At 40.3% G+C, this 13,792-nt stretch overlaps 1 protein-coding gene across 1 annotated transcript in view; it reads left to right on the plus strand.

The window, feature by feature from the left end:
* Positions 1-13,531, plus strand: part of LOC129707588 (synaptonemal complex protein 2-like) — a 33,285-nt gene extending 19,754 nt beyond the window's left edge. The window contains exons 8-14 of the mRNA XM_055652735.1: positions 1,938-1,990; positions 4,542-4,587; positions 6,187-6,288; positions 6,962-7,022; positions 11,057-11,205; positions 12,446-12,520; positions 13,336-13,531. Coding sequence (XP_055508710.1) covers positions 1,938-1,990; positions 4,542-4,587; positions 6,187-6,288; positions 6,962-7,022; positions 11,057-11,205; positions 12,446-12,520; positions 13,336-13,509 — 660 coding nt within the window. The 3' untranslated portion in view covers positions 13,510-13,531. The remainder of the gene's footprint in view (positions 1-1,937; positions 1,991-4,541; positions 4,588-6,186; positions 6,289-6,961; positions 7,023-11,056; positions 11,206-12,445; positions 12,521-13,335) is intronic.
* The last annotated feature ends 261 nt before the right edge of the window (positions 13,532-13,792 follow it).

The following is a 13,792-nucleotide window of genomic DNA, read 5'->3' on the forward strand; positions in this document are numbered from 1 at the left end:
TTTTGCAACATTCCATGTGTGAAAGATATATTCTAGGGACATAAAGATACAGGTGTAATATATTTAAATGACAGCACAGTAATGGACTATGTTGTGCACATAGCCTTGCATGCAGATGTTGTCTTGTTACTCTTATAACGTTGACATTTTATACATTTTCATACCATCAATGCAAGTAAAGGGTTTGATATATTCCAGGCCTATTGTGACTTGACTGAGGAACCTTCTCAAGTTGCACCAGCATTTATATCTATTCTAATATTTTAGCTTTAAATTTCAATTATCGAGTAATTGGTTTCAATCCCGTGCTCAACAGCAAGCTTTGTAATCAATGTGCACTGATTTCAGTGCCATAAGGCTTTGAGATACAGATACAGTGGCTTGCAAAAGTATTCATACCCCTTGAACTTTTCCACATTTTGTCATGTTACAACCACAAACGTAAATGTATTTTATTGGGATTTTATGTGATAGACCAACACAAAGTGGCGCATAATTGTGAAGTGGAAGGAAAATGATACATGGTTTTCAATTTTTTTTACAAATAAAAAACTGAAAAGTGTGGTGTGCAAAAGTATTCAGCCCCCTTTACTCTGATACCCCTAAATAAAATCCAGTGCAACCAATTGCTTTCAGAAGTCACCTAATTAGTAAATATATTCCACTTGTGTGTAATCTAATCTCAGTGTAAATACAGCTGTTCTGTGAAGGCCTCGGAGGTTTGTTAGAGAACATTAGTGAACAAACAGCATCATGAAGCCCAAGGAACACACCAGACAGGTCAGGGATAAGGTTGTGGAGAAGTTTAAAGCAGGGTTCGGTTATAAACAAATATCCCAAGCTTTGAACATCTCACGGAGCACTGTTCAATCCATCATCCAAAAATGGAAAGAGTACGGCACAACAGCAAACCTACCAAGACATGGCCATCCACATAAACTGACAGGCCAGGCAAGGAGAGCATTGATCAGAGAAGCAGCCAAGAGGCCCATGGTAACTCTAGAGGAGCTGCAGAAATCCACAGCTCGGGTGGGAGAATCTGTCCACAGGACAACTATTAGTCGTGCACTCCACAAATCGGGCCTTTATGGCAGAGTGGCAAGAAGAAAGCCATTGTTGAAAAAAAGCCATAAGAAGTCCCGTTTGCAGTTTGCCATAAGGCATGTGGGGGACACAGCAAACATGTGGAGGAAGGTGCTCTGGTCAGATGAGACCAAAATTGAAGTTTTTGGCCTAAATGCAAAACGCTATGTGTGGCGGAAAACTAACACTGCACATCACCCTGAACACACCAACCCCACTGTGAAACGTGGTGGCAGCATCATGCTGTGGGGATGCTTTTCTTCAGCAGGGACAGGGAAGCTGGTCAGAGTTGATGGGAAGATGAATGGAGCCAAATACAGGGCAATCTTGGAAGAAAACCTGTTAGAGTCTGCAAAAGACTTGAGACTGGGGCGGAGGTTCACCTTCCAGCAGGACAACGACCCTAAACATACAGCCAGAGCCACAATGGAATGGTTTAGATCAAAGCATATTCATGTGTTAGAATGGCCCAGTCAAAGTCCAGACCTAAATCCAATTGAGAATCTCTGGCAAGACTTGGGGGGGGGGGGGGGGGCTGAATACTTTTGCATGCCACACTTTTCAGTTTTTTAATTGTAAAAAAATTTGAAAACCATGTATCATTTTCCTTCCGCTTCACAATTATGCGCCACTTTGTGTTGGTCTATCACATACAATCCCAATAAAAAACATTTACGTTTGTGGTTGTAACGTGACAAAATGTGGAAAAGTTCAAAGGGTATGAATACTTTTGCAAGCCACTGTATCCCATCTCTGCAATGCTTTATGAATATCTGGTTCTGGATGGGGAAAGTCTTTCAGCTGTATCCTTTTTGGATGAGGGAAGTAACACCAATTTAATAATTTTTTTCCAGGATTGTAGAAGATTCCTCAATCAGGTGAATGGAATGCTTGGAGAAAAAACAAGGTGAAATATTTACTTTGTATTCTTTTGAAATTGTTTGTAAAACCTGTATATGTTTGGTTATACCTGACATATGTATCTTTTTTTCCTGACCAGAGCCTCAATATCATTTGCCATCCAGGATTTCCTACTCTTGCTAGACTTGTCCTTCACTCTAACAGGAACAATGTGGCCCTGAATTCTTCCTATCTCATGTTTAAAAGCCTCCTACTTATCAGATGTCCCTAATCCTATAAACAGCCTCCCAATCAACTTCTGAAAGTTCCTGCCCAAAACCATCAAAATTGTCTGTGTCCCAATATAGGACTTCAATATTTGGACCTGTTATGTCCTTTTGCATAACAAATAGAATGATGGGTTCTAAAGTGCCCATCCACCAACATTCCAGACTTCCACCCTGTCTTAATTCCCAAGAGGATGTTGAATTTTGTCCCTTTAGTAGGATCATCTGCATATTAATTTGGAATTTTTTTCACAACAGACTAAAATTCCACCTAATCCAAGTTCTTGAAACCATGACAGACCCAGTCTGGAATGTTAAAACCCCCCATTATTACAACCCTATTATTCTGGCAGCTACCTGTCATCTCCCTATATATTTCCTCCTCTGACTCCTGCTGACTATTGGCATACCTCTATTGGCCAGCCTCTTCTCGTAGGAGTATTGCCAAAATATTCACCCTAATCAAAAACGCAATTTTGTCTCCTCTCTTACCTCCACCTCTTATTCCTCCTGTAGCAATGGTACAAAGGAATATTTGAGCCATGATTCCCACAGCCATGTCTCTGTAATAGATATAATATTCCAGTTTATTGTACCAATCCGTGCCTTGACTTCATCCTGCCATGCCTCTTGCATGTAAATGCGATTTAATCAGTCTTCCTTTGCACCCTGGCATTGAATTTGTTCTCTTAACCTGCATTTGCCCAAACCTCATTCGCCTAGAGCTGCTTTAGGTTCCATTCTCCTGCAAACCACTTTACATTTCCCACAATAGCTCTGGTAATTCACTCTGCCAGTTTACAACTCCCGCTCCCCAACCCTCCCCTCTCCAGTTCAGGAGCATCTCATCCCTCTTGTACAGATCATCTCTGCCCACAAAAGATCCCAACAATCCAAAAACCTGAGCTCTCCCTGTGCCAGCTCCTCCGCTGTGCATTCATCTGCCATAACCCCCTATTCTTATTCTCACCAGCAGGTGGCACCAGAGATAATCCAGAGATTACTGTACGAGGTTCTGCTTTTTAATCTCGAGCCTACCTCCCTTAATTCACTATGCAAGGCTTCATCCTTTTTTGTACTCTTTTGTTGGCGTGAATATATAACGCGACCTCCAGTTGCTCACACTCCTCAAATTTTTCATGACTCATAGACATTGTTGACCCTGGTATTTGAAAGGCTAATATACCATTCTCATTCTTATTTTGCAGTCACAGAATCTCCTGTCTGTCCCTCTAATTATCAACTCTCATATCACTATCACTTTCCCTGTTTCCACCCTTCCCTGTTGGGCATTGAAGCCAATCATGGTACCACAGACCTAGCTGCTGCTCTCCTCTGGGAGGCCACCATCTCTCAATCCCCAACAGTATCCGGGATGGTTTACTTGTTAGTGAGGGAATTGGCCACACCTTCAGCCTGTTCCCTTTGTCTTTCCTGATGGCCTCCCAACTGCTGGCCTACCACCTGTGATCACCTCGCTGAAACTCCTATCTATGATGCTCTCAGCATTACAGATGTTCCTGAGTGAGTCCAACTTCAGATCCAGCTGCTCAATGCGGTCATTTAGCAGCTACAGCTGGATGCTCTTCCCATAAGTATAGTCATCAAAGACACTGGAAGTTTCCCTGATCTACATCTGATGACTGCCCTAACTATTGTCTTGACTACAATAAGAGGAAAGTTAGAAATATATTTTATTTTCTAACCTTTCCACTGCTTAGCTCCTCTTCAAAACCTCTTGCGACAATGTCTCATCACTTATCAGTTAAGCACTGCACTTCGAACTCAAATACTCCCACTCAAAATGGCTGCTCCAATGTGGCTACTTTGCTAAAGCCAATCTCCCTTTTTACTCAATTCTATTTGTGTCTTAATGGATGTAAATCCCCCATATACAGTTCCGCAATCAGATGTGAAACTAACAAGCACTTCCCTTATCAGCTACTGTGTAAATCTCCTGTGCTTCTCCTCCTTTTACTGTTTAACAGTAATTTGTGAAGAAATTGCCTGAAAATATCAAATTTTTCATGTTGTGCTGTTATTACTTCTTTATGATTTAGTTCATCTTACTTTTGTGAAGTCAAACCATTCTAGAGTGGAATACTAGATGAAACTAATGTTTAGATGAATTACTCATGAAATACTTTTAATGTTAGTTTCAAAAAATAATTGAAAAAAGTTTAAGTGGTGGAAATAGATGATAAAGCTGGTGGAATTTCTCATTCAGAGTGTCAGAAGAGAAAGTATAGAATCACCTCATCCGCCAGAGGAAACTGAACTTAGTAAATCTGTCATAATTTCTAACTTGAACATTCTCATTTTCATCTGCAGTGTTTCTACTTTCCCATGTTTGGAAGTGTTTCTTGATAATTGTGAGGTAAGCTGTGCAAATTGCATAGTGTAATATTTTTATTCATAGAATGTGAAAGAGGCTAAATGAAGTCCGTGGTCCTTGCCTGCTTCAAAAGATCCATCATTGTACCTGTACCAAGAAATGCCTCCCCAGCTTGTCTGAATGACTACCATCCTCACCTCAGTAGTCATGAAATGCTTTGATTTGAGAGGCTGGTCAAGAAACACATCTGCGCCTTCTTCCCTTACAACATGGATCCACTACAATTCGCATATCATCCGAGCAGATCCACGGACAATGCAGCTTCCCAGGTTCTGTACACCGCTCTCTCTCATCTTGACATCCAGAAGGGGGGCTATGTGAGGATGCTGTTCATAGACTTCAGTTCAGCCGTTCCCCATAATAAATTTGCCCTTTTCAGTCTTCAAGGGTCCAATTTTGATCTTAACTGATTTTTTCCTCTTCACATACCTAAAAAAGCTTTTACTATCCTCCTTTATATTCTTGTCTAGCCCCGTCTTTTTAGTTATCTTCTGTTGCTCTTTAAAAGTTACCCAATCCTCTGGCTTCCCGCTCATATTTGCTATGTTATACTTCTCTTTTATTTTTATCCTGTCCCTGACTTCCCTTTCAGCCATGGTCACCCCTTACTCCTCTTGGAATCTTTCTTCCTCGTTGTAATGAACTGATCCTGCACCTTCTGTATTATTCCTAGAAATACGTGCCATTGTTTTTCCATTCCTCCTAGGGTATCTTTCCAGTCAACTTTGGCCAGCTCCTCCCTCATGGCTCCATATTTCCCTTTGTTCAACTGTAATACTGACACCTCCGATTTACCCTTCTCCCTCAAATTTTAGATGAAAACTTATCATATTATGGTCACTGCCTCCTAATGGCTACTTTACCTCGAGCTCCCTCATCAAATCCGGTTCATTACACAACACTAAATCCAAAATTTGCCTTCTCCCTGGTAGGCTACAGTACAAGCTGCTCTAAGAATTAATCACAGAGGCACACCACAAACCCCCGCGGCCTCTCCAAGGCGTTCAGCGCCCAGCTCGCCTATTTCACCACCTCCACCCGGCAGGTCTCCGGTGCCGTCCCTGGTCACAGCCCCGGTCCCCTCTCCAGCCACTTCACCGGTGAAAGGAGGAGATGCAGGTTCATACCGCACACGCGCCGGACGGGTCAGCAGGCCACCCATTAGACACGCGATTTTGTGTAACCATCTATACTTCCCCATATGCGTTATTAACGTTTCGGCTACTGTATTGTTTAGCCACTATGTATCCACATATCTATGCTTTATTTTGTTTCTACAAGGAAAGATGTAGATTGGTAATTTCCTACTAACCAATTGTGCTTGTTAGTAGTAGTTCTGCCTAATATGCGATTTATATTACCAAGAGTTTGCTTACGTAATTCAGTCTGAGTAGCTGCTAGTTACTGTAACGTCCTGCAGACCTATGCTGTAAGTGGACTTCAATGTATGTACGATTCGACTCATTACACATATGTAATTGAAATGTTGAAGTTTATTTTGCATATTTTTAACAAAGGTGCAATGGCATTTGTTAAATAATTACATGTGTTGTTCAGTTTTGTCAATGTTTTAATTTTTAGCTGCAGATGCCATCTGATGATAAACTGGAAGATTCCTGGATTGATTTCAATGTTGGCAGTCAAAGCATCTCTTTTTATGTCATAACTGAGGAAGATGAAAATGTGAGGAGGAATAGTTCAAGTATTCCATTTCGAGTACAATAATTTATCTGTATCAAGAGAATGAAAAGTGTCCTCTTAAAATATAAAGACATAAAGTGCTGGAGTAACTCAGCGGGCTAGGCAGATTTTCGGGAGAACATGGAGAGGTGACATTGCTGAGTTACTCCAGTACTTTTTTTTTTTTTTTTGTAAACCAGCATCTGCAATTCCCTGTTTCTAAAAAATATCCTCTAAATCTAGCATCCTGTTTTATTAAGTAAATGAGGTACACAGGGCTACATTATAATGTTTGTGACATCTGAGCTGTAGGTAAAGAAAAAACCTTGTACATAATTGGTTGTTAATGGTTGTTTCAGAGTGCTCAGTACATGTACGTGGCCAAGTCTCCACCATTTTCTGTTTTTAATTTAAATTTTCTGTTGTTTGAGCTATTTTGCTATTGATGTTGGACAACAAAAGTACTGATGTGTTTGATGGAGATGAGTTTTATACAATTTGATCTAACCCAGCAGATTAGAAATTGGGTTTTTAAGGCCCGCTTAGATTTTATAGGGCTACATAAATGTTTTAAACAAATAGTGTGGTTTGGGGGTGTCATTGTTTGTTTATATTCCAGTGAATTTTGAATGTGTTTGAAAGGGACATGAATGGAGAATTTTCTCCCTTAATTCAGGAACCAATGTGGGAGACAATCTGTTTGCCTGAAGAAGATGTGGAGAGTTATACTGTTGAAGGTAAAACTAATCAAAGATTGGTAAATCATTTGGATGGATTCCTATGGTATTCACAATATTGATGGTTACAATAACCACATTGTACCCTTGAACCACTTTAGGTTTGCCATTAACTTGATAACTTAATTCCCAATTGAATGGTATTCTATTATACAGACTTTAGAGATACGGTGTTGAAATGCCCTTCGGTCCACCGAGTCCGCGCCGACAGGTGACCGTACTCGTACTATCCTTTGCACTGGGGACAATTTATTATTTTATAGGAGTCAATTCTCATCGTATAATTGTGAGGAACCAAGATACAATTGTTGGAGAATAAATGCGAGATAGATGAAATGAATACAATCCTCCAGTGTTTTAGCTGATAGAACCATGTCTTGAGCCACTTTAATTTCATCATCTTCATTCTTTAAAATGTCGTCTTCTCCAACTTTCAACAAAAATTGAGAATAGTCGCCATCTCCCTCTCTCAATCGCATATTTGTGTGCAATTGAAACTTGGTGAAAAGTGTCCACAAGTAGAATTTCTTGATGCAGGATTTTTCAACCTCAGCATCATTTCCCCTTTTCACTACAGGAAGTTGTCGAAAATCGCCACAACAAATGGTAAGAATGCCGCCAAAAGGCTTAGTGTTGCTGCGTACATCTTGAAGAGTTCTGTCCACCGGAATCAAATTGGTGATAAATGTTTTTCCCGTTCCTCCTGGTGAATCAATGAAAAACATTGAAGGAAGCTTCCTTTTCAAGCAGTTGCACACCTGGTCATACATTGCTCTCTGCTCAGCATTCAGAGAGGCTTCATTCTCCTCAACAAATTGCTGTTGTTCAGTTCTATCCTATTGCAATTCCTGCAGCTATTGTGGATTGTCATCATCAAGGTGCATCCTTCCATTTCTTGATCATGGCAAATGAAAGCATTCCATTGTTTTGTTGTAATTCTCAAGCTTGTCTTGAATATACAAGCGAGCCTGATCATGATGCTTCTTTTCAATCATGATATTCAGACCACTCATTGTCCACCCTTCTTTTTCAAGGTAATAGACAATAGACAACAGGTGCAGAAGTAGGCCATTCGGCCCTTCGAGCCAGCACCGCCATTCAATGTGATCATGGCTGATCATCCCCAATCCCCTAACTCCGCTATCTTTATGATTCCTATCCAGCTCTCTCTTGAGAGTATCCAGAGAACTGGCCTCCACCGCCCTCTCAGGCAGAGAATTCCACAGACACACAACTCTCTGTGTTGAAAAGTGTTTCCTCATCTCCGTTCGAATGACTTGCCCCTTATTCTTAAACAGTGGCCCCTGGTTCTGGACTCCCCCAACATCGGGAACATGTTTCCTGCCTCTAGTGTGTCCAAACCCTTAATAATCTTATATGTTTCAATAAGGTTGCCTCTCATCCTTCTGAACTCCAGAGTACACAAGCCCAGCCGCCCCATTCTCTCAGCATATGACAGTCCCGCCATAACGGGAATTAACCTCGTAAACCTGCACTACATTCCCTCAATAGCAAAAATGTCCTTCCTCAAATTTGGAGACCAAAACCGCACACAATACTCCGGGTGTGGTCACTGCAGAAGGACCTCTTTGCTCCTATACTCAACTCTTCTTGTTATAAAGGCCAACATGCCATTCGCTTTCTTCACTGCCTGCTGAACCTGCATGCTTACTTTCATTGACTGATGAACAAGGACCCCCAGGTCCTGTTGTACTTCCCCTTTTCCCAACTTGACACAATTTAGAGAGTAATCTGCCTTCCTGTTTTTGCTTCCACTGAGCATCTGGCCATTATGAGACAGACACTGACCTAATTTCCTTGGGAAAACTTCTCTCTGTGGCTTCTAGCTTATTCATTTCCAGCCTTGCTCATTCCACTTACACCTATCAAAGATCTATACTGTCTGAACCAATTATTTTTGTGCCATAGATTTTATTTCTTCCTACTTTCATTCTGTTCTTTCTCCATTTGCCCAGTATTTTCCCACTTGCATCCATAACACCTCTACCCTCCATCACTTTCACTGTTTGCGTACCAAATTCCTTTTTCCTTTCCTCAATCTCTCTGACTCCATATTATAGTTTATATATCCTTAAAATATGTGAGAATATCTTTCAATCCATTGAGCATGCCAGCTGACAGATCAATTGTAACCCCGCCCCCTACCCTTTTATTTTCCGGTTACACACTTTCTCGCTCACATGGCAAGAAGCTTCCCTACTGATTCTCTTTCTACTTACCAGCATTAAGGATAATCTATCTTGGTAACCAGTCAACTTACCAATTGGGCTCTTGGAGGAAATTAGTGCAGTGAATTGAAACCTAGATAGTCACAATGAGAACCTGCAAACTGCATACAGACTTCAGTGGAGGTCAGAATCAAATCTAGACTGCTGGAGCTACATTAGCTGCTGCACCATTTTTAGTTTAGAGATACAGCACGGAAGCAGGCCCTTCGACCCACTGTGTCCGCGCTGACCAGCGATCCCTGCACATTCGCACTATATTACACCCACTTGGGACAATTTTTACATTTACCTAGCCAATTAACCTACAAACCTGTACGTCTTTGGAATGTGGGAGGAAACCAAAGATCTTGGAGAAAACCCACCCAGGTCACCGGGAGAACGTACAAACTCTGTAGAGACAGCATCCGTAATCAGGATCGAACCCGGGTCTCTGGCACTGCATTCGCTGTAAGGCAACAACTCTACCGCTGCACCATTGTGATTGCCCTGTTGAAGGTTGCATACCCACAGCTAAATTGACTGTACCTCCTCTTGAAGGATTCCATTCTAGTCTCCAATTTTTTTCTGGGCCTGTTATATCTGTTCTGGTGTTGAGACTTTCCACAACATTGCTCTGATACTTTATTTTTTGCTCTATTGTGTCATCATTTATATCCTGACACTGTGTCTCAGTTTTCTACAATTTGCTTTAACCTCCTTTCTCCTCTCCTTCCATGGAAACTAAATGCAGGATGAGTTCCTCCATACCAACTGCAAGTGTGATCCTTTCTTGACAGCTCAATTCTTTATTTAACCGTCACTCTGACCTCTTTGGCTGTGTACATTGCAATGAAGCCCAAAATAAACTTAAGGAACTTTTATTTATGCACGTTATAGCCCTTAGGATATTATATTCAACAATTTCAGATAGTCGGATTCCTTGTGTCAGAACTAGCTAGTCTTTATGCAAAATCATCCAGCTGTGATATAAACTGTCCACAGACGCTACCTATTCTGCTAAGATCTTCCAGAATTCTGCTTTCTTTCAGATTTCTAGCAACTGCAGTCATTTGCAATCCACTGTTCAATTACTTTTTTCTCTCTCTTCCCTTATTAATTTCCCTCTATTTTCAGTTACTCCAGTTAAATCAATAATGATTAACAGGTATTTACTACCCTAACCATTTACCACCCCTCTTAAGCAGTATAACATCTGCGTTCTCTTGGTGAGACATACTAAGGGACTGTGGTACACTGTGAAATCGACAGAAGGATGGAGGGTTGGGTGTTTATGCGTGCTATTTTCGTGATATTTATTTTAGTTGTTTATCTTTTAATATTTTACCTTGTATGTATCGTTAGCTTTTAGAAATGTTTGAATGGTGCACTGACTGGCTGACATTTTTTAATTTTGTTGTACATGGTTCATGTTACAATGACAATAAAGAAACTATTCTATTCTTCATCCCAATACAAACATTTCCTTTTGTTTTCTTTGCCTCTCTCCTTCTGTCACTTGAAATACAATTGTTATTTTCACTTTTCCAATTCCAATGAACAACCACCAACCTGAAAGGTGAACAGTTTATCTCCATAGATATTGCCTGACCTGCTATTTCCAGCCTTTTGTGTATTACTTCATATTTACACTTTGTGCATTTTTTTTTTTTTTCCGATTACATTTGGAGAGAGCTATCTGTTAATAATATACTATTCTGAAATGAGGGTAAGATTAAAATATATGACTGAATGTTCTATACCCTCACACTTCTTTTTTTTTTTCTCTTTTTTGTTTAATGTAACCAGTAAAGAATGAGAAGAAGTTGCTTGCCGTTGACATGAATATCCAAATTAGAATTGGAAATAGTGAAGGGAACCAAATACAGATATATTTTGATTTGACTTTGGACATCTTCAACATTGTCAAGAAAGTTTATCGTTCCACTAAATGTAAGGTATGTCCACTCTGATCAACATCAATTTTAAAAGTAAGAAATATTTTAGCTGGATATGTTCTCCAACATTTGCAAAGAGATTTTTATACCTGCTCATTGAAGTACCTATCCTCTTAAATTATGTTACTGTTCCTGCCTCCACCAATCCCACTTAGCTCAAATTTTTTTTTGTTTGACCAATTTATCTCTCCAATCGCCTTTAAACCTTCTACCTCTCAGTTTAAATCTGTCCTTTAGCTTTAGACTCCTTTGGCATGGGCAACAGATATTGGCAATCTATCCCATCCCTGGCTCTCAATATTTTTTATGCATCTAACATGTTACCTCTCAAGATCTCCCATCCATTTATCCTCCCATGTCTTTGCTTCTCAAATCTTATGATGAAGCCCAACACACCTTTTGGCTCTCTATGCCTGTGCCCTACAGTCATAGAGCATTGAAACAGGCCAACTCACCCATGCAGATCAAGTTGCCCCATATAAGATAGTCCAGTTTCCCTATAAACCTTTCCTTTCCATGTACTTGTCCAAGTTACTTTCAAATGTTATTATTGTACCTGCCTCAGCTTCTCTTCTGACAGCTCATTCCATATATGCACCACCCTCTGTGTGTCTAGCAGAAATATGTGTGGGAACAGAAGTATAATCAAACATGTGTATGGGAGGGATTGGGGAAGTATTAATGTTTGTGTATGGGTGTGGAAGAGTATTTGTGTGCAGGACTTGTGATAAATGCATGTGTGATGTGATGGCACTGTGGCGAAGTGGTGGAGTTGCTGCCTCACAGCTTCAGAGACCTGGGTTTGATCCTGACTACGGGTGCTGACGATGGAGTTTGTACATTCTCCCTGTGACCGCGTGGGTTTTCTATGAGTGCTCTGGATTCCACCCACTCCAAGGATGTGTAAGTTTGTAGGTTAATTGGATTTGGTAAAAATTGTAAATTGTCCCAAGTGTGTAGGACAGTGCTAGTGTATGGGGGTGATCGCTGGTTGGTGTGGCTGAAGGGCCTGTTTCCATGCTGTATCTCTAAAGAAAGTACAGTAAAGAGTGGAAACGGGTGGAGTGCATGTCGAGGCGACTAGGAGCAGGAAGTGAAGTCTGTGGGCGGAGAAGATTGGTGTGTGTGCATATATATTAAAATTGGAAAGGTCTAAATTAAAATCGTATTATTAATGAGTTGAATGCAGATAGTAAATAGGAATGGTAAGTGATTGGTTTTGTCCTTTGTTCTTTTTCAGAAACCATCAGTGAGAGATAGGATTTCTGAGGTGAAAACAGCGGTTCATGTGATCTTTGATGGGAGTAGTTCACAGGTAGGCATCATTCACATGAATTTTCAGTGTAGGGATAATAAACAGAATGTCATTTTTAAAATTATGCATGTAAGATTTAAGAAGAAAATTATCTTTTAATGGTTGTACGTATAAACCACAGGAGAGTCTGTGGCAGCCTGGATTCTCTTTTGAAACTGAATTCTATTATCTATCCTATCTATCTATTTCTATTTCTACTATTATATAAAAGTCTGTGGCTTCCGTCTGTCGGGCTGCCGGTTGCCTTTCTTCCTTTTGATTCGCTGCTCCTTCCTATCAGCTTCCAACACACTTCAAAACAAAGTTGCAAGACAGGAACACTCTGAACTTTTCACCTCAATGGGATATCACAGCAAGTGCTTCAACAGGAGGGGGAGGGCCAATTGGTATTGCAATTGCAACTGCTGCAGCAGGCAGGGGAGGTGAAATTGGATTTTTTTTTAAATCCACTGCTGAGGGAGGCAGGGGAGTGCTGGAATCTTACATTTGGGAACGGGTTCAGTTCCGTTGGAGGAGACGGGTGCATGGTGGAATATTGGGTTGGGGGATCACACCATTGGGGGAGCACTTGGTCTAGTTTATACTAAAAACAAAGAAAATAGTTCTTCCTGCAATAAGAAATTATTTTTTTTAAATAAATGTGTTTTATTTACATTTATTTTATTTGTTATTTTATTTGCAATAATATCTATTTGAAATGCCTTTGATTGTCGATCTGCTTTTAAACATCCATCATGGCATTCTGAGGGTAGAGCCAAAAGTTGTTTATATATGTGTGTGTGTGTGTGTAATTTTATTCATTCTGAAAATGATAGGTATTGGTTGCTGAGAGCCAACTTTCATCACCAATTAATAAAGAAGCAGGAAGTGAAAAAAAATCCCCCAGGAAAACAGCATGGAAAGACAACGAACTTGAGCAGGTCACTGTGCATCCACCAAAGGCAGGCTTTGCTTATTTTGTTAATAGTTTATTCCTGCATACTCATTAACATTTTGTGAAGTGGAGGTGTTGTATATCATATATAGTATATTTTTAAAACTTAATAGGGATACACCACAAAATAAATGTTTGCTTGATTTTGACTTCACCACTTGCTGAATTGTCTGCATGTTTGTGTTATTAATTCAATGATTTTGTTGTGAATGTTACATACATTTAGGTGCATGAAACATTAAAACGCCAATAAACTACTGTCAAATTGTTCATTATAGAAAATAGGTGCTGGAGGGGACCATTCGGCCCTTCGAGCTAGCACCGCCATTCATTGCGAT

This window comes from Leucoraja erinacea, chromosome 21 (genome assembly GCF_028641065.1).
Source record: "Leucoraja erinacea ecotype New England chromosome 21, Leri_hhj_1, whole genome shotgun sequence".
In the NCBI taxonomy this organism is placed as follows: Eukaryota; Metazoa; Chordata; class Chondrichthyes; order Rajiformes; family Rajidae; genus Leucoraja; species Leucoraja erinaceus.